The sequence below is a fragment of the Drosophila elegans genome, unplaced genomic scaffold (assembly GCF_018152505.1).
Source record: "Drosophila elegans isolate 14027-0461.03 unplaced genomic scaffold, ASM1815250v1 contig_149, whole genome shotgun sequence".
NCBI lineage: Eukaryota > Metazoa > Arthropoda > Insecta > Diptera > Drosophilidae > Drosophila > Drosophila elegans.
In genome coordinates this window covers 12,914,647-12,933,027 of record NW_024545513.1, presented here as the reverse complement: position 1 = coordinate 12,933,027, position 18,381 = coordinate 12,914,647, and the positions used below count along the sequence as shown (strand labels likewise).

Sequence of the window (18,381 nt, the reverse complement as noted above, 5' to 3'; positions counted from 1 at the left end):
ATTTTGTAAGGTTTATATTAAGTAGCAACAATATCTTTTATCACTACCATGCTTCTTTGTTTTTGTTATTTTTTTTAATTTTTGTACCAATACGTACAACGTTAAATAAAAGTTTTGTCTTCAATATTGATAATTTCGTGTTTTATTCGTACTGCTATTGCACAATTATGTGACAAACAAAACACACAAATATAGAAATAAAGAAATGGAAAAAATAAAGACAAAAAAACAAAAAAACGAAAACAGGCTACGTGTACAGCTGAGCGTAAGCTAGTGTGTGTGTGCGAAGGGGAGAGTGCTAGAAAAGAGAGTGCGAGTGCGTTGCCTTCTCTCTTTTTCGCACAGTTCGCTTTGAACTTGATTAAGCTCGTTGTTGTTGTTGTTGCTTTTCTTGTTGCTTTTGTTTTCAACTTATTTGTTTGTGCGAGCAACGCACTGCCGTTATTGTGTTGTTTTTTAAGGAAAGGAAAAAGAGGGGAAGAGGATCACTTTGCCAGCGTTGCCACCTGACCTAAAAGGTAAAGTGCAGCTGTCAGCTGTTGGTTACCGTTGGTCGTCTCACTCTATCTCTTTTGCTCTAACACACACAGATGCACACGGTCAAGGCCAAGTTTTAAAAGGGGGCGGTGGGTAAAAGGGGAGGTGGTGGGTCTGTTCATAACCTTCAAACGTTTAGTTCTAGTTTTCTAGGTTAGGTTTTCAACTGCCTTCGAAATGCAATCATTTTATTCCAATTTAAATAAGTAAATAAGCCACAAAATAAAACAACATGCACACACAAGCACACAAAGTTCTCCCGCTTATTGAGCGCAAACACACAAACATAGAACAGCTGATGACGTTTGTTATTTTGTGCGCGTCGCTTATTTTTTAGATTTTTTCGCACAAAACAAAAATCTTAAATAAAAACTGCATTTTATTGCCTTAGCATAAATAAAGCTTTGTTCAAATCGCGTATTACTTGAATGAAATTATTGCCTCGAATCGAAGACTCTGCTCTCGTTTAATTAAATTTCAATGTTGATGATGTCAAATGAGAATGAAAACTGACTGTGTTTTCTGTTTTTGTGTTTTTGTGCTGCGGCCAGAAGCAGCGACGTCGGCAGCAAAAGGCGACTATGTAGAGACGTCGCCTCGCACTATGGGCCCAAACGTTTGTAAAAACGATCTGATTTCTTTTGCGTTTGGAAATTTGGATGCAATAGATGTTAATTTAAAAAAGGGGTTTTAAAATTTCTTTTAATAGCTTTTGTGCACACCTTTTATTCATAAATCATAATATTGTATGAAAAAAAAAAAACCTTAAAACCGCCATGATTGAAACAGTGTACTATTGATAATGCGAACAATAAACAATAAAATTAAAAAATATTTTACTATTTCTGTACATAAAAAAAAATTGGCAACTTTAGTTAAAAAGCACATTGTTTTGATTTAAGTTTGAAATTAAATACCACTATGGCCCAGGGTGCCTCTCGTCTCTGCTGACGCTTTATTGCGCGCAGCAACAACACTGCTACAGCGAAATATTTTATTTTACTTTTTCTTTCTGCAGGCGCCCCTCTGTATTTGCAAGTGTATGTGACTCCCCACATCCGCAACGCATCCACATCCACATTCACGCTCACACGTCTGTCTCCAAAAACAATAACAAAGTAACCATTTGCCGAGTGGGAGAGAGGGAGTGCAGTTGTCTTTGTTGCACTTTCTGCGCTCGCTCAGCTGTTTTTCATTTGTTGTTGTTGTTGTTACTGGGAAAATCGTACATAGTGAAACTTTTTTAAGGGGAATTTACAAAAATTAAAAACTTTTTATAAAATGAATAAAATGATTGTAAAAATTTACAGGAGTATTAAAAAAAAAATTCGAAATTCATAGAAGAATAAAAACGGCGAAGCAAATATTAATGTTTACAGTTTTTTGAAATGCAGAAACAAAAATAAATGGAAAGGATTATTGGACAAATCTAAGTCACATAAAATAAACATAAAACAAAAATGAAGAAGTAAGATAGGTCTCAGAAAATGATTAGACTACACAAATAAGAATAAGAAATACCTACACTCCAATTGCGTCTCCCCTTTTCCCTTTTTTTGCAACAAGTTGATCGACAAATTGCAATATTGGTGTGTGCGTGTATGGGGATACTATATACACTATATTTGTATGTACATCCACCCCCCAAACCGATTGCCGTGCTTTTTTATTGCATAACCACATTTAACAGTTTTGCTCGAACGGTTGCCGATTCGGTTTGTTTGCAATTTGCATTTTTGCCCAAGCCAGGGGCAACAACAATGTTATTGTTTTTCAAGGTCACACACACACATGCGCAGGGGGATGAATGGCAGAACAACAACCCATCCACCGCCACCCCCCGCAATTTGCCACCCACCACACAACGGTTCAGGTTTGGAGGTTCACTTCGGTTCACTCTCCTCTCCTCTCTCTTTTCGGTTAAGAGAGCGACACAAGCAAGCCAACAAACTGACTATCTCACACACACAGTCTCCAATAAACAGTGAACTTTCGGTATGGTTCACTATTCTGTTCTTCCCGTATATGAAAGGTTTCAAAACAATACAGACCCTCTTATGTTTGAAAGGGAGCTAAAATACTTGTTTGTTCAATGGGTTAATCCAAAACAATTATGGAGACAAATTTGAGACAAGTGTGTTCAAATAGCTTTTCTAAAAAATATTTACAAAGACAATTTTGTGTATTTCTGTGAAATCTTGATCTTATGTTATCTTAAAAATGTAATTATTAATTAGCTAAAAAAAAACAAGTATTTGCCTATTGTGAACAATTTATAAGTACACTGAGCTCTTTTTTTTTAATTTTTAGCCAATTTAAGTTTAATATAGATAATAAGATATCTTGCTTGAAATTTATAGTTATTTTGTAAATTTGTTTTTCGTAATTCAAACGTGGTATTTAGCTAGGGCCTAAAGCTATATCTGTATCTGAAGGATTCAACAGAGGGCTCACTCTTCAGGGCGTTTACTGTATTTACGTTTGAATTTGGGGCGGTGGGATGCCGTTATGCACTATATCTAGCTCTCTCTCTCCTTGTCTCTATCGTATTTGTGTACGATTGCATGTGTTGCTTGATGCCAGTTTTCAGGGTCAGGGAAATTCGATTTTTGGGTATGTCTGCCTGTCTCTGTTTCTTCTTCTTCCTTGTGGCTTTCCTTCTGTGCGCGACCTACTAACAACAACTATACTGTCAAGGCCAAAAATAAGTGAAGTAGAGAACCCCCTAAAAAATTTATAAAATTGAATCCTAAATACTCTTTTTTTTGTGAAAACAAAGATACATCACTGTAAGTGAAAATTTGTAAGGTCCATGTAAATGGAAAAACAAAAATAAATAAACAAAAAACAACACGATAATAATGCTTTAGATATCAATACGAAAAAGACAATAATTTTATTATTAAATTTTTAAACAGGGAAAGTTCGCTTTTTTAAATGTGTTTTTTTTTTTTGCAGAAGTAAAGAATGTAAAGTTAGATCTGAGACATATGTAAGCTGATTGTATTAATGATAAAATCCTTTTTTTTTTTAATATTCTTGAAAAATAAACTAATCGAAAACTAAATGACTGCATTTACAAAAACACACATTCCCCCCACAAAGTGCACTAAAAATGGAAAGTTCCGTCCACCGGTTTTGTTATGTGATAGTTTTAGTTTAGTTCTGATGTTAATGAACTTTGAGAATGGGGCGTTGCACGGCCACGCCCAACTCCACGACCGCATAATTATAAGACGGAATTGTTCTATTTTCAGTACAGAGCCCAAACAATGATAAGACATATCGCAATAACCGCGGAAACTGGAGATGGAGAGCACAATGGGGGCAAGTGAAAAGCCCACAACGATAAGAGGCAGAACATTTCTGAGATATTTGTTAGCCGATACAATAAATATACAAATAGGCTATAAGCAAACATTTACTTTTAAGTGAGCAACACAAATTCCAACATGTCAAATTGATTCATTTCTACGTAATAGATGACTATATAAATAAGTTAGTTCCTAACAAAGCTTAAAACGTAATGGAGAAAGTTTCAAGGTAAACATTTTGTTTATATTAATGCCAGCATTTTTAAAACTTTAAATTCAATAAAAGGGTTTTTTTTAAATGTTAAATAAATATAAACAATTATAAATAATTATGTATTGAAAAAAGAACAATCACTTACCTAAATTGGCAACGAACAGTTTTGCAATGGGAAATTCTGGCTGGGATTCTCCTACCGCTTGAGCACATTAATAAAGGTCTCGTGCGGCACGCGTATGTTGGCAAACATGCGCATCTTCTTCTTGCCCTCGGCCTGCTGCTTGAGCAACTTCATCCGCCGGGTGACATCGCCGCCGTAGAGCTTGGCCGTCACATCTTTGCGATACGCCTTGATGGTCTCCCGTGCGAGCACTTTGCTACCTATACACGCCTGGATAGCGATCTGCACCATCTGCTTCGGTATGAGGTCGCGCAACTTGAGAACCATCTGGCGGGCCACACTCGTGGCCTTGGAGACATGGACAATGCGACACAACTCCTCCACGGGCTTGCCATTGAGATGAATATCCAAACGCACCAAATGGGACAGATGATAACCGTGATCCTCGTAGCTGAAACTAGCATAACCCGAACTCATCGACTTGAGCCGATCGTGGAAGTCAAGGATGATCTCGCTCAGCGGCAGCACGTATTTCATCAGTACACGCGTTTCGTCTATATTCACTGAGCTCTGCTGCAATCCCCGTCGCTCCACACACAGTCCGATCACCTGGCCCACATAGTCCGTGGGCGTTATTATTGTACCCAAAACCAAGGGTTCATAGTACTCCTTAATGCAATGCGGTTCCGGAAAGAGAGCAGCATTCGATATATCCATGGTATCGCGTCCCTGCTGCCGGATCATCTTTGGATTGCTCAAAACCACACGATATGTGACCGATGGCGCTGTGATAATGGGTTCGGCGCCATGCTCCTGCTCCAGACGCTGACAAAAGACCTCCATGTGCAGCAGACCCAGAAAGCCTAAGCGCCATCCTTGACCCAAAGCCGGACTGGAGTCGACTTTCACAGTCACGGCCGAATCATTGAGGATCATCTTGTCGATGGCACTGCGCAGGGCCACGTGTTTGGACTGATCGGCTGGAAAAACTCCAGCGAAAACAATCGGCTGTTGCGGACTATAGCTTCCGGCGGCGCTGGCCGCTTGATTCTTCAGGTGTATGGTGTCGCCCACGATGGACTCCTTGCTGTTCCGCATGTTGCAGGCAATCAAACCCACTTGGCCAGCGGATAAGCCGGGCACTGGACACTCTGCTGGTCTCAACACAGAGATGCTCTTCACGGGGTACACCTTCTTGGTGGCCAGCGACTGGATGTCCTGGTTCTGCTCCAGCTTGCCATTCAGCACATAAATTAGGTTTAACGCCCCGCGGTACTTGTCGAACCAGCTGTCGAAGATTAGGGCACGAAAGTCGCTTTCCCGCTGAACCTGTGGCGGCGGTATCGTTTCAATCACACGTTCCAGCACCTCGGCTACCCCAGTGCCCAATTTGGCGGACACGCGCAGCACCTGGTTGGGATCAATGCCAAAGAGCAGTTTCATATCCTGGCAAACTTGATCTGGATTGGCGTGCTTGATGTCGATCTTATTGAGCACCGGGACCACGGCCAGCTGACGCTGCTTGGCCAGGTGGTAATTGGCCACGGTTTGGGCCTGGACACCGTGACAGGCGTCGACCAGAAGGACAACGCCATCGCAAGCAGCCAGCGAGCGGGAGACCTGAGAAATCGACCTTAGAGGATTAGCGTGTGAAGGTGATTTGTGGTGACTTGTGATTTAAGACCGACCTCATTGGAGAAATCAACGTGACCGGGCGTGTCGATCAGGTTGAGGAGATACAGCTGCCCCTTGTGACGATGGAATATCGAGGCGGTCTGAGCCTTGACCGTTATGCCGCGTTCCCGCTCCACTTGGAGGCTGTCCAGCACCTGGTGCTGCCCAGCATTCCGGGCAATGGCACCCGTGAGCTCCAGCAGTCTGTCTGCCAGTGTGCTTTTGCCATGATCCACGTGCGCAATGATGCTGAAGTTCCGGATGCGCTGCACCGGCATGCAACTGAATTCACGCAGCAGTTCGGCCTGCGAAGGTTCCACCACTTTGGTCACGGGCTCCTCCGTTTTGGCGGCTTCGGCCTTGACCCCAATCGTGGTGCTCAGGCTGCGGGCGGGGGAATCCGATCTGGATCTGGCCACCAGCCAGGCGGAGTGTGGATTACCCCCGGCACGTTGCAGCAGCCAGCGGATGGAAATCGTTCGGATCATGGCTGAATTTACATTTTTTTTACCGGCAAAGCTACAAAAATTTGTTACCGCACACCATGTGCGCGGTGTGACCGTGCGATGGCAAAATACCAAGAAAAAAAAAAACATCAAAATAAATTTGTTAATAAATTTGTTTGGTATAAGAAATTGCTTAAATTAATTATTTTCATATTTCCAGATACAAGAACTTCGAATTTAAGATCTATTTTTTTGTAATTGAAATAGACCTGTAAATTGTAAATAAGCAAAAAATCATGGTTGTACTTCCAAAAAGTCCCGACATCCGATCGGGTATAACATTTTCAGAATCCATATATTTTGGGGCCCTGATTTCGAATTTTCTTGGAATTAAAGCGGTAAAAATCATTATTTATTTCATTATAATACTACTACTACTCTGTTCAAATTTTATATGTGATATTGTTCATAATTTAGCAGATATTAGGGGTATTAGGGGTATTTTATTATTTTTTCAAGAAATTCTTTTTGTTGCCAACTTTGACCAAATTATTTGTAATCCGGGCCCTAAAATACACGTATGCTGAAAGTTTTAAAATTATAGGAGGTCAGGGGCTTTTCGGAAGTTTATACAGACTTCGTAATTACCAAGGGAATTATAGTAAATAATAAATAATATCAATATGATTGATATTTTTCAAAGAACCCTATGTTGCAATATGGTTGTTTACCACAAACTCAACTTTTTTTTCGAAGAGGCGCCGAAGACAGAATGCCACGCCCTTAGATGTCAATATTTTATTTTAGGATGAAATTTTTTTTTGGATCTTCAGTATCTTCAGTACAAATTGCAGCAATGACAAAGAGGACCCAGTTTAAAATAGGAAAAACAAATAAAAAATGAATTCATAAGCAAAAATTGTATTCACAAATAATTATATTTTAGTAACTTATAAAACCATTTAAAATGAATAATGTATATAATTGCTATTTTATTTATTCTAAAATTAAAAAGTAGCAATGTAATTAGTAAAAAAAAAATGTTTTATTGACATGAAGAATTATTTTTTAATCCCATTTCGATACCAACCAACAAGGAATTTCTGGAAATTATACCCCCAAAAACTTGACTTTAATTCGAAACCCATTTGCCCAACCATGAAAAGAAATGCATGAGACGGGCTGGTTTACAAATTGTATAAAAAGCATACATATATATGTATTCATAGAGAAATATATTGGGTTAAAAAAGTCTTCATATACATAATAAAAGAGATTTCACATTTTGGTTTTTGTTTCATCCATTCGAGGATAGCGCTTTTTAGCGAGCAGCCTTTGAAACCGAGTTTCTACAACTAAACATGGGATCCTGGGACCGCCTAGGAAGGGTTCACTGCTTTTTGAATCAGATCGTGCTTAGGAATCGGGCGGCACTGGGGGATAACGCCCAATGGTAGTCGAGTTAAATCGGAATAAAAGGCTGCTACGCACATATAGTATAACCTAAACAAATTGCTCGCTTTGAGACTACACAGAAGGTAAACAGACAAAAATGAATCAACATACAATATAAATCGGATTGGTTTCGCTTAGCCTAAATGCAGAGTACAATAATAATCCATTGTTAATCGTGTCTAAATACATAGTAGGAATATAGTTGTTTTCGTGTGTTTCGCTTGATAGGAGTGATATGAAGTGAGTTCGCTGATGGTTGGTTTTTGTTTTTTTTGTTTTGTTTTTGATGGGGCAATTGCATTGCAGACGTTTTGCATACGCGACAGGTGTATGTTGTTTATGTGTATAAATTTATATGTTGTGTATACCTAAATCCTACGAATATATGTGTATATATGGAGAATGCGAAATTAATACAGAATACTTAGCGCCCGTCGTTTCACAATTGAGAGTAGAATTAAAGCGCGATCGCAACGAAAAACTGCGTACAAAATATATGTTGTGTATATGTATATATACGACTTGAGTGTATAACTATAGATTGCCGCCTCCGCTCAGCGCGTATATCCAAAAAATATACCCGCCTCTTCATTGCTGGGCCTGCATGCGTGCCTGCATCTGGGCGAGCATCTCCTGCATGCGACGCAGCTCGGCCTCCTTCTCCTGCAGTATGCGGTCCTTCTCGCCCAGCACGCTGTTGGCCACCACCTGCGAGTTGCTGTCCCGCTCCGGTTTCACGCCGTTCTCCTTGCCCTTGATGCCCTTGGCCAGGCGGTCGGAGCGGTAGTTCTCATAGTGCACCTCCTGCGTCACCTCCTGCAGGTCCTGCATGTGGGTTCTGTTGGCCACAAGGATAGCAATCAGTTAACAATTGTAATTAAATCGGAAAAATCTTTCCCAAAGAGAATTTCTCCCTTCGAACCACTTACATCAGCATGGTGCGCAGCTTGATGAAGTCGCAGTGATCGGGATTCTCCACCTCGACCACACCCCATGGATAGAGACGACCGCGCACCTTCTTGCCCTTGACCTCGAGCAGAGTGTTGGCGCCGCAGACGGCGAAAGGCACAGCTTCCTTCAGTTGCTTCACCTGCTCCTTGTAGTCCTCATCCTCATCGGAATCACAGTCTGGCAATGGATAGATCTTGATGCCGTGGCTCTCGATCTCCTGCATGATGCGGCACTTTAGGCGCAGGATCTCCTTCTTTGTGAGGCAATCGGCCTTGGCGATCACGGGCACTATATTAACCTTGGAGTGCAACTTTTTCATGAACTCCACGTCGAGAGGTTTTAGGCTGCAGTTCAAGTAGAGTAATTATAAAAATAAATGTATGCTCTCTAAAATGGCAAAATTCTTGCATTCAAATTTGAGAAATGCACCTTTTTAAAGGTCAAAAGAAGGCGTACTCACCCATGGCCAAAGGGCGATATAAAGTAGAAACAACAGTGAATACGATTGTCCACAATGTTGCGTCTGTTGAGGCCACTTTCGTCGCGCAGGAAGCGCTCGTATTGCTCATCGATGTACTCGAGTATGGCGCCAAAGCTGTTGGAGTTGTCGATGGCATCGCCAAATCCGGGTGTGTCCACCACCGTCAGTCGCAGCTTGACGCCCCGTTCTTCGATTTCCACCGTCGATGCCTCGAGCTTAACCGTCTGCTTTTGTTTCTCTGTACAAAGTAAAGGTTCATTCACATAAATAATACAAATAGAGACTTGGACAATGGCCGTGCCCACCTATGGCATCCGGAATGATGCGCTCGGGATAGAGATCCGTGAGGAAGAGGCTGTTGACCAGCGTCGACTTGCCCAGCCCGGATTCGCCCACCACCATTAGGGTGAACTCGAAGCCCTTCTTTACGGACTTGCGATGCACCTGGTTGGGCAAGTTGGCGAAGCCAACGTAGCCAGGCGTCTCGATGCTGGAAAACTGTAAGAAAAAAAAAGAACAATAATAATACTAATAACAAAAACTATGTGTAAATTAGTAAAACAACTCTCTTGATACTTAAGTATTCAACATCAGCACCATGATTCATTTACAATTATTTTTGAGTATCTTTAGACTAAAGAGAAAAACATTTTAATTGTTATTTCTATTTGGGTCTGCTCTACCAGGTGGTCTTTGAAGATTAATGCATATCGATATGATCTATGACTAACAGTTCCAATGCAACAGAAAAAGTGATTAAATGAGTTTCTTATACTATACAAAACTTTAAAAAAAACGTCAGATCTTAGTAAAATTAGAGAAACTCTATAAAACCCACGAAAGAGACAACAAGCTTTCGACTTGAGGAGTTTATGTTTTAAATACAAAAACTAAGCATATAAATACTTTTTTTTACGAAATTTTTTGTTTTAAGAAATAAGTGTTGAAACCTAGTTTTAAGAATTCCACAAATAATTATATTTTAACTTTTTTGTTCATCGGGCTATAAGCAGATCTTCGGCATTATCTTTTTAGGGTTTTCAATGTTATGTAGGGCTAGTTTGGTAGTTAGAGTTTCGGGTCTTAGAAAGCGATTGTTTGACTTGATTTGCATGCCCATCACGCGCGGTGGAAATTTCTCTTGGGTCTCCAAAACAATTGGCACCCATTTCTCCTGCCATATCTTCGGATCAATGTATGATGTTATGTGGGTCACAGGCGACCGAGACAGAGAGAGAGAGAGGGAGAGCGAGGGAGAGTGAGGGAGAGCGAGGAGGTCCCGGAAACAAAGGAAGAATGTTGACGCCGCCGGCATGTTGTGAATCACTTGATTTCCATTCCCATTTCCACATCCAAGTCCAGCCGAGTGAACGAATGGCGAGGGGACAACGAGCACGGAGGAATGAGTGGGGGAGGAGGAGCGGCCGATAAACGGACGGACCAGTGGAGGAGCGGCAAACAAATCAACAGCGGCGCCGGAATCGGCTTCGTCGGCATCGACGGAATGCAATCTATATACACTGGTGGCACGCCCACTCTCCGCCGGATTCATCCGGACCTCCAATCGACACTTGGACAAATACGCAGCGGCTACTCACGCCCTTTGTATCGGCCATTTTAAAATAAAACACGAAACGAACGAAGAAATCAACGTAATGACGAACAAAAGCGGTAGAGGTGGTGGAACATCGATGCACAGCAATGTCATCGATTTGTTGAAAACATCGGTGATATCGATGTTTGGCACATCGATATTTTCCACCGCTACTCTGCCGCAGTGCTGCCCACTCATCATTATGATTTAAAATTTCTGTTGGGAAAATAACGATTTAACATTGCCGTTACAAAAACTACGATTTTGAAGTTCAATCTATGAATAAAACTGATTTAACTCACGATTGCAATCGTTCCAATCGATTGTATAGGAATATGAATGCTCTTACTTTAGCTGTCTTAAGATATCTGGAATACTTTTAGGCTTTGAGAGCTAACTATTTTATCTAAGCTTTTTCTTAAAAATAATCTATTTTATTATAAAATAATCTATTACCAGTTAAGATTTAATATACAGTTTTGTTTATTTATTAAACAAAATAATATGTTTCAAAAAGTTCAAACTTAATAAAGTTATGTTTTTGTGTTAAGTAGCATTTATCAATATGTATTACTTAATCAATTGAGTAAAAGCTTAAGTGAGATCTAGGTAAATCTTTTCAGTTAATTAATAATACGAACCTCTAGGTAGTCACATCAAGTGTGAGCTTTTCTGGCATGGGCACATTCCCAATACCCATGTTAAATTTGTTTACTTGGCAAAAACAAGCCAAAACATTGGCCAGCCCCCAAAAATGACGATTACACGGCCCTATTTGGGTGGGTCAAGGACGTGCTGGACTTTGATCCGGGCGCCCAGCCCAGTTGGCCAATAACTTAGACAGCCATGGCGAAAATCCAGGGGAACTCCTCGGTATATTTCGCACTTGAACGTGCCGACAGGTGATGTTTGGCCAAATGGGAATCGAAATATAAATAACAGAAATGGAAACCAAAAGGTAGATGGCCAAAAACCCTTTTGATTAGACCACCATGAACCGGTTGCCCATTTGGACTTGCTGCTGTTGCTGTCTTCGCCACAATTGAAATCAGTTAAACAGAATTCAGCAAAAACCGATTGCAAAATATACCGATTGTCAGCAAGAGCCAAGCCCCGATACGATTTATAGTATGTAGCTGCCATTTACCATATACCATATACCATATAGCCTTGGCATACCAACGGAGTTGCTGAAGACAGCACACGCAGTCCAAAACAATCCAATTTAAAGAAAAAATTGTTTCACAGATGGGTCAGCAGAAAAGCCACCGAAAGAGACTAAATCTTAACCAGTTCTAGCCCAGAATATTCTAGTCCGACCCTTAAATGGCAAACGAAATCCAGAAATAGAATTGCGTACCCGTGTTGATTAGCATATTCCAGCAAATCTGCTAAATCATTATTTATGCATAAATTTTAGGTATTTGTTGATTTGATTACCCCACACTTGAATTTTCAGTGACTGTTCAATGTCTTATTTAAATAAGAATCTGCTAACGCGCGATGATAATTGAACAAGTAGAAACAGAAAGTACAAATGTAGTTAAACGGAAAGTTAACTCTTAATGAAAATCGGTTCTTACCTGTCAGCGCTTTTAATGGATGATGTGTTTGTTTATTAAATAATATTACTCATTGGGCATTGGTTTCTAGGGAATCACTTTAATGCCAAGTACGGTGAGTAAATAAAGTTAATATATTCGGTATTTTAAAGTGTTTTAATAAATGAATAAGAATAGTTAAGGTATCCAAATATAAATATTTAAAATTTTTTACAGAATTTCTTATTAAAGTTAACTTGTTAAAATTAAAACTTAGTATGTCTGGCAAAGTTCATTTGAAAATAGTTTATCTAAGAAAATAAGAGTATTAATATGACTAAAAAAAATTTATTCTATTCAAAAACGATAAACAATGGGTACTAAACAATTTTTAAATCAATTGCTAAAGAAACTAAATAATACAATAACTATAGATATACTAAAGCACTAGAGAATGACAGTTTTTTTTGTTTTTAAGAGCCAAACCTGACCTAAAAAAAACCATATGTTTTATATATTAACTTGTCCAATCCTAAAGAATCGAAACATCCCCATTAAAACTACTCTCTTTATGCAGATCAGATCGGATCGAGTCCAAATCGTTTTTAAATCAATTCAGCCTGAATTCATTGGCCCCAAAAAAAAAAAAAAAACGTGTCAATGACTTGAGTAAACGTTGGCCAACCTCGACCACACAGACCCCCATTTTAGCCACTTAGAATGACTCGGCACTATATATACGTATTGTATATAGTATAGTATAGTTTAAAATCAGGTGAATAGGAAGAGTTAATGGGCGGGGCTGGCGTTAGGCCTCACCGACTGCTATTTGAACTATATTCGAGGAACTGATTTCTTGATCGATGGATGAGTCATCTTTTTTGTTTTGCCACGCCCCACTGCCTCGCCGATTTCCGGGCTGATAGTCCCAATTTACGATTTACATTCCCATGGAGATGGGAATTCAGATGTGGGTGCAGCCATCTCAGATATTTGACTTCATGTCTTCAATTAAATTTATGCAAATGCAGAGACAAGTTTGGCATCAGTTCCCCACCCCATCAATCTAAGTCCGAAAATATTCGATTTGGCAAACAACTTTCGCAACTTTGACCGGAGAGGAGAACTTAAACATTGAATATCAATTCTTGTTCACAGATTCTTTGGTCATTTCTGGCCATGTAAACACACATCTGTGTTTTAGTGCTTTTATGGCCGGGCCTTGAACTTGCGAAAGGGGGAAGGGAGGCTGATCTCGAGTCGTCTCTATGAATTGGCCAAAAGCAAACAGACAATCGTGTCCATATGAGCGTGGCTATGTGCGCACATAGTTGTGCAGACAGCACGCGTCGAAAATATAGGGTCATCTGGTGGTTCAGAAAAAAATTGTAATATTTTTCAATCCAATTTGTACCAAATAAAAATTTAAATGCTTAATATAGGTTCCAAAGAGAACTCAAGTTTTAAACGTTGGTTAGCTATTATAAAACTTTTCCAAATTTTTAAATTATATTTGGTTAGAGACCAACTTAAATTTAAATAATCAAATTTCTGTAGGGTGTAGAGTTTATTTTATTACAATTTTATATTAGTGCAATCATATGTGTACAGTTACATAGTTTTTAAGGATGTCTGAGAGCAGACTGTGAATAATACAATTCCTTTTAAATTTTTATATAGATACATTTTATTATATAAATAAATTTATGTAAAACATATATCAACGTGTAATGAATTTATATATTATTAAAACAAGATTATTTCTCAAGACTCAAGTGTTGGTTATAGTTCTGTGTAAACAATCTAATATTCGTTGAACTATAAGTACAACCAACATCTAGTTTTTCCGGTTAATCTATCTCTATGAAACGCACTGTACAATCTGCGGTTCGCTGGGATTTGGTCGAGGCGTAAAATACGCGAACATAAATTATTTTTACGGCATCTAAATTGTGGCCCGGTCTTCATCTTTCGGTTGGCTGCTGTTAGTTGTTCGTTTTTAGCTGTTCGCTGTTGTCGCCGCATGTACAATGTGGATTTAGTTATTTAGTTATGGACATTCGAGTACAAGTACGAGTGGCTATGGAGGTTTTTTTTCGGGTAATGTGTGCTCCACGTCGACTTCCTTGTTCTTTGGCCACTTTTATGATGCATCAAGTCACTTTAAATTGTAAACGTACCTTTTATTGTGGAGCACTTGTGTTAACTTCCTTAAAATCGTAGTACCAGAACTTCAATTGGGGCGGTAAAAACAATAATGCTAACAATTAAGCCACAGAATCGACGTACTACGTGAAGGGGAGTTTCCGATGATTCAATATCAGGGTCGAATTGGAGGTCTTTTCCTCATTGAATTTACCTTTTTATTTATTTACATTGTATTTGTTTTTAATTTTTTTGTGTTTGAAGAAATAGAAAAGCTTAAAAGGTAGATTAGTAATTATTAAAGCTATGGAGACAAACATTGTTATATTTAGAATTTTTAAGAACTAATTAACAAGGCACCACTTTTGTTTGCATAACAAATTTATCGCCGGTATTAAGATGTGCTTGAAAATAACTTAATTTACTCATTCATAAATGTGGATTAACAACTTTACATGGTTAAAAAAAGCTTAGGCATGTGTTATGGATACTTTTTCATATGGCGCGTGTAAATTGTTTAAAGAAGAAAAATGATTTAAAGACTATCAATCACTATTTTAATTTTAATTGATGGCCAGTGCCTTCCTCAATGATCTTCTGACCACCTGTAGAATAAAGTTCGCTGGACTCTTTGAAAGTTGTTTCCTCGGAGCATAAACCTGTATAATCTGCCCTCAGGTGCTGCAAATTTGATGATTGTGGGCATTATGCGAGTTAATTGCTCATTAAATTCATGCATTAAACAAATTTAAATCAAAATTCACAACCACAACTGTGACTTAAATAATGTTGAAAGGGAGAATGCCGGGCAGATTCTTATAATTTAATTAAATTTAATTACGCAGTGCGATTTGAATTTGAACTTTAGCATTAGTTCAACTCGTTAATTGGACAAAGAGCCATTAAGCTGAAAACTTAAAAAATAAAGTAAGAAAAAAAACATCCATAAAGTAAACACGAATTAAACATGCAATGTGGATAGATGGATGGATGGATGTCCGGTGACGTGGCCGGTTTTTGGTTTTTTGGTTTTTGGGCCTGGCTCAATCCGAATTAGCCAAGCTCCAATGCCCTTCGAGCAAACAAGACACTTGGCTTGGACCTGGGCTATCAGCCAAGAGCCATCAACATCGACATCGGCATCGGCATATGCATATATCGTGGCCAACACAAAATACGATATGTACGACAAAGAAACTGTTTAAAATTCCGTATACAAATCGTTGCAGTGGCCGCCGTTGAAAGCGAAATTGAAGTCGAAATCGAAATTGAAAACGAAAATGGGTTACAACTACCAAGGTCGCTGCAGGAATTGAAAGCCGAAGCGAAAGCCAAACGAATAGGGGGGCGGGGCAGGTTGAAGAGGCACCCAATGCAAATACACGGAAAAAATTAAAAAAGTTAAATGGCTTATCAAAAATAAATGGTTTCTATGAACCAAAATTTGAAAAATTTGTATTCAAAGCTTTGAACAAAAACAATGGCTTTAGACCATAAATTTAGATCATAAATTTATTTAACTTAAAGATCTTTTAAACACAATTATAATTTTTTATATTTAAAAAAATGAATTTTGTTGTGTTATCAATATTATGTCTTTTACATTTGATAGATTTAAATATTTATAAAATTAAAATATAAATACTTGTAGAACTATTATTTAATATTAGAAAATTTGAGGATTTATTTAAATCAATCAAATTAAAATGTAAAACAATACTGCTACCAGAAACTAAATATAATACAGATTGAATCTCATTAATGCGTATTTTTCAGTGCAAGGTACATAACGCAATACCCTCTCACCACTGCAGCAAAACAAAAGACTTAGACAAGACACAAACTTGATCGGCATCATCATTATCAACCACATTTATGATCACCATCACCACCAACATCATATAATTCATCGAAATGCATAGGCGAATGCAGGGGCTATTCGAGACACACTCAACCCATTGACTTCCCACGACGGTCTAACAAAAGTGGATCTTTGATTGGATTGGAAATCCCAAAAATGGAAAAATAAGCGTGTGTCTAATGCAATCTAAGCATCGGCTATTTGTTCATATTTATCAGTGATTACATGTTTTTTTATGTTTATTGTTATGGACCAACGCAGTAAAGTTTAAGCTTCTTTTAACAATTATTGAGAGACTTCCTTGGCACTTCATCAATATTCGATTTGGTATTTTTCTAGGGATTATTGTCAGCCATTAATTATTTTTTACTGAATTATAAAAAATAGTTAAAAGAAGAATAATGTTTCATAAGTTTTTTGACTCGAAGATATATGTATTTTTTTAATTTTTAAACATTTCTTTGAATATTGTTACCCTAAGCAATTAATTGTGTTTCCTTTTAGTTCTAATAACTTTTTTATTACTCATATTCTGTTTTGCATTATCACGCAATTTTTTTTTGCCAAACATCTTCAAATAACTGTTTTTTTATATATGCCATTTATTTTCATTTGTTTTTTTTTTAACTTTTTTTATTTTTTTTTAACGCGTTCTAAATAACCGTATATCTTTATTGGCACTAAATTTGCATGACTGACTTTGCATTTTCTTTACACTATTTGGTGTTTGCTTTGCAACGCCGTGTTTCGTGTGCATTTCCATGTTATTTGTGTTATTTGTATTGTTTTGTGGCACCGTGTTTGCCTCGCAAACATTTGTACATGCAAACAAATGGAGACATCGTGTTATCAGTACGTATACGCCTAGTTGGTCTTAGCCGATCCACGAGTGTTGCCATCACGCTGATGGGTTTGATCTTTCGCCATTGATCGCTGATCTTTGGATGTCGCTTCGCAAGTGTTGCTGGTGCATGTTGGACACAATATTTGGAAAGAGCTCTTTGTTTGGCCGGTGGGGGCACAAACCGGTTCGAGTGCAGCATTAAATATTAATTTCGAAGGGAAGAGGGCCCATCCCCTCTGCTGTTTGCCCAAGCAAACAAGAATTCTAGATGGCTAATGGAGCTAGAGTCAGACGGGAAAATTCGCACGAAATGCCAAAAAGCCAAGACGGCAACATTTCAATTGGCCAAGCGGCCGATCGCAAACTTCAAAAACTTGCCCAATTGCCAAACTGCAGACAGTCAGTTAGTCAGTCAGTCAGGCACTTTTTAGAGCCGCAAGTCAAGTGTTGCACGTTGCCGTTTGGACGTTGGTTGTTGCCTCTTGAAAAATAGCAGCAGGCAACGTGCAACTTGGCCTGTTAATGAGTCGCCGTCGACGTTGGTTGTTGGTTCCGCGGAACCAAACTCGCTCAGATTGCCACAGGCCCCTCAAACAGACATGGCCAAAACGATAGCCATATAGCCATAGCCACAGCGTCAGTCAAAAAAAAAATACTCGATTCCATTTTACTAGAAATGTACATTTTTTGTTAATTTCTTATAGAAAATATATAGTTTTATGAAATGAATTTTTCTTGTTATGTCAATATCCTTAATAATATTAAATAACTCTTATTTTGTTATGGTTTTAGTTTTTTGTTTTAATTAAGTCAAAAATGAAAAATATTTTGTTGAATATTACTATTAAAAATATTTTTAATTTTATGTAAACACCTAGAAGTAAATTTCCTATTCAACAAGACTACGTATAAATCCTTAAACATTTTGGTCCCCCAGGTTTTTAATTAGATTACTTTTTTAAATGTAATCGATAATGTAAAATGGCTATATAAAATGTAAACAAATGTATTTGTGCATTTTTATATTTTTTGTTTGCATTTTTTTTTCTTTTATTGTTTTAAACTTCTTACAGTGTAGGATCTGCAGTCGCAAAGTCAATTGCCACATTCTTCCTTTTGGCCACCCGACGAAAGAGAATGGTTATTTTCGCTTTCCCAGTAAATCTTGTTTGTTGAATGGCTAGTTTGGTTCACATATAT

General features: G+C 38.4%; 2 protein-coding genes across 2 annotated transcripts; both read right to left on the bottom strand.

The window, feature by feature from the left end:
- Positions 1-4,235: 4,235 nt before the first annotated feature.
- Positions 4,236-6,459, bottom strand: LOC108140886 (translation factor waclaw, mitochondrial). Its single transcript, XM_017263919.2, has 2 exons — positions 5,878-6,459; positions 4,236-5,809 (listed from the first exon to the last, which is right to left on the bottom strand). Exons 1-2 carry the CDS (start codon positions 6,457-6,459, stop codon positions 4,262-4,264), a joined length of 2,130 nt encoding a protein of 709 aa, XP_017119408.2. The 3' UTR covers positions 4,236-4,261.
- A 1,036-nt stretch (positions 6,460-7,495) lies between these two features.
- Positions 7,496-10,897, bottom strand: LOC108140887 (septin-1). The gene is made up of 5 exons (XM_017263920.2): positions 10,795-10,897; positions 9,502-9,694; positions 9,176-9,434; positions 8,694-9,059; positions 7,496-8,602 (listed from the first exon to the last, which is right to left on the bottom strand). Exons 1-5 carry the CDS (start codon positions 10,810-10,812, stop codon positions 8,353-8,355), a joined length of 1,086 nt encoding a protein of 361 aa, XP_017119409.1. The 5' UTR covers positions 10,813-10,897; the 3' UTR covers positions 7,496-8,352.
- Positions 10,898-18,381: the final 7,484 nt, after the last annotated feature.

Excerpts from the sequence above, each read along its gene's own strand:
- LOC108140886 (XM_017263919.2), bottom strand. The coding sequence starts at position 6,459 with ATGTTTTTTTTTTTCTTGGTATTTTGCCATCGCACGGTCACACCGCGC. Across the intron at positions 5,810-5,877 it reads ACGTTGATTTCTCCAATGAG|GTCTCCCGCTCGCTGGCTGC; the intron begins GTCGGTCTTAAA and ends TCGATTTCTCAG.
- LOC108140887 (XM_017263920.2), bottom strand. Across the intron at positions 9,435-9,501 it reads CATCATTCCGGATGCCATAG|AGAAACAAAAGCAGACGGTT; the intron begins GTGGGCACGGCC and ends TACTTTGTACAG. Across the intron at positions 8,603-8,693 it reads AAGCTGCGCACCATGCTGAT|AACCCACATGCAGGACCTGC; the intron begins GTAAGTGGTTCG and ends TGTGGCCAACAG.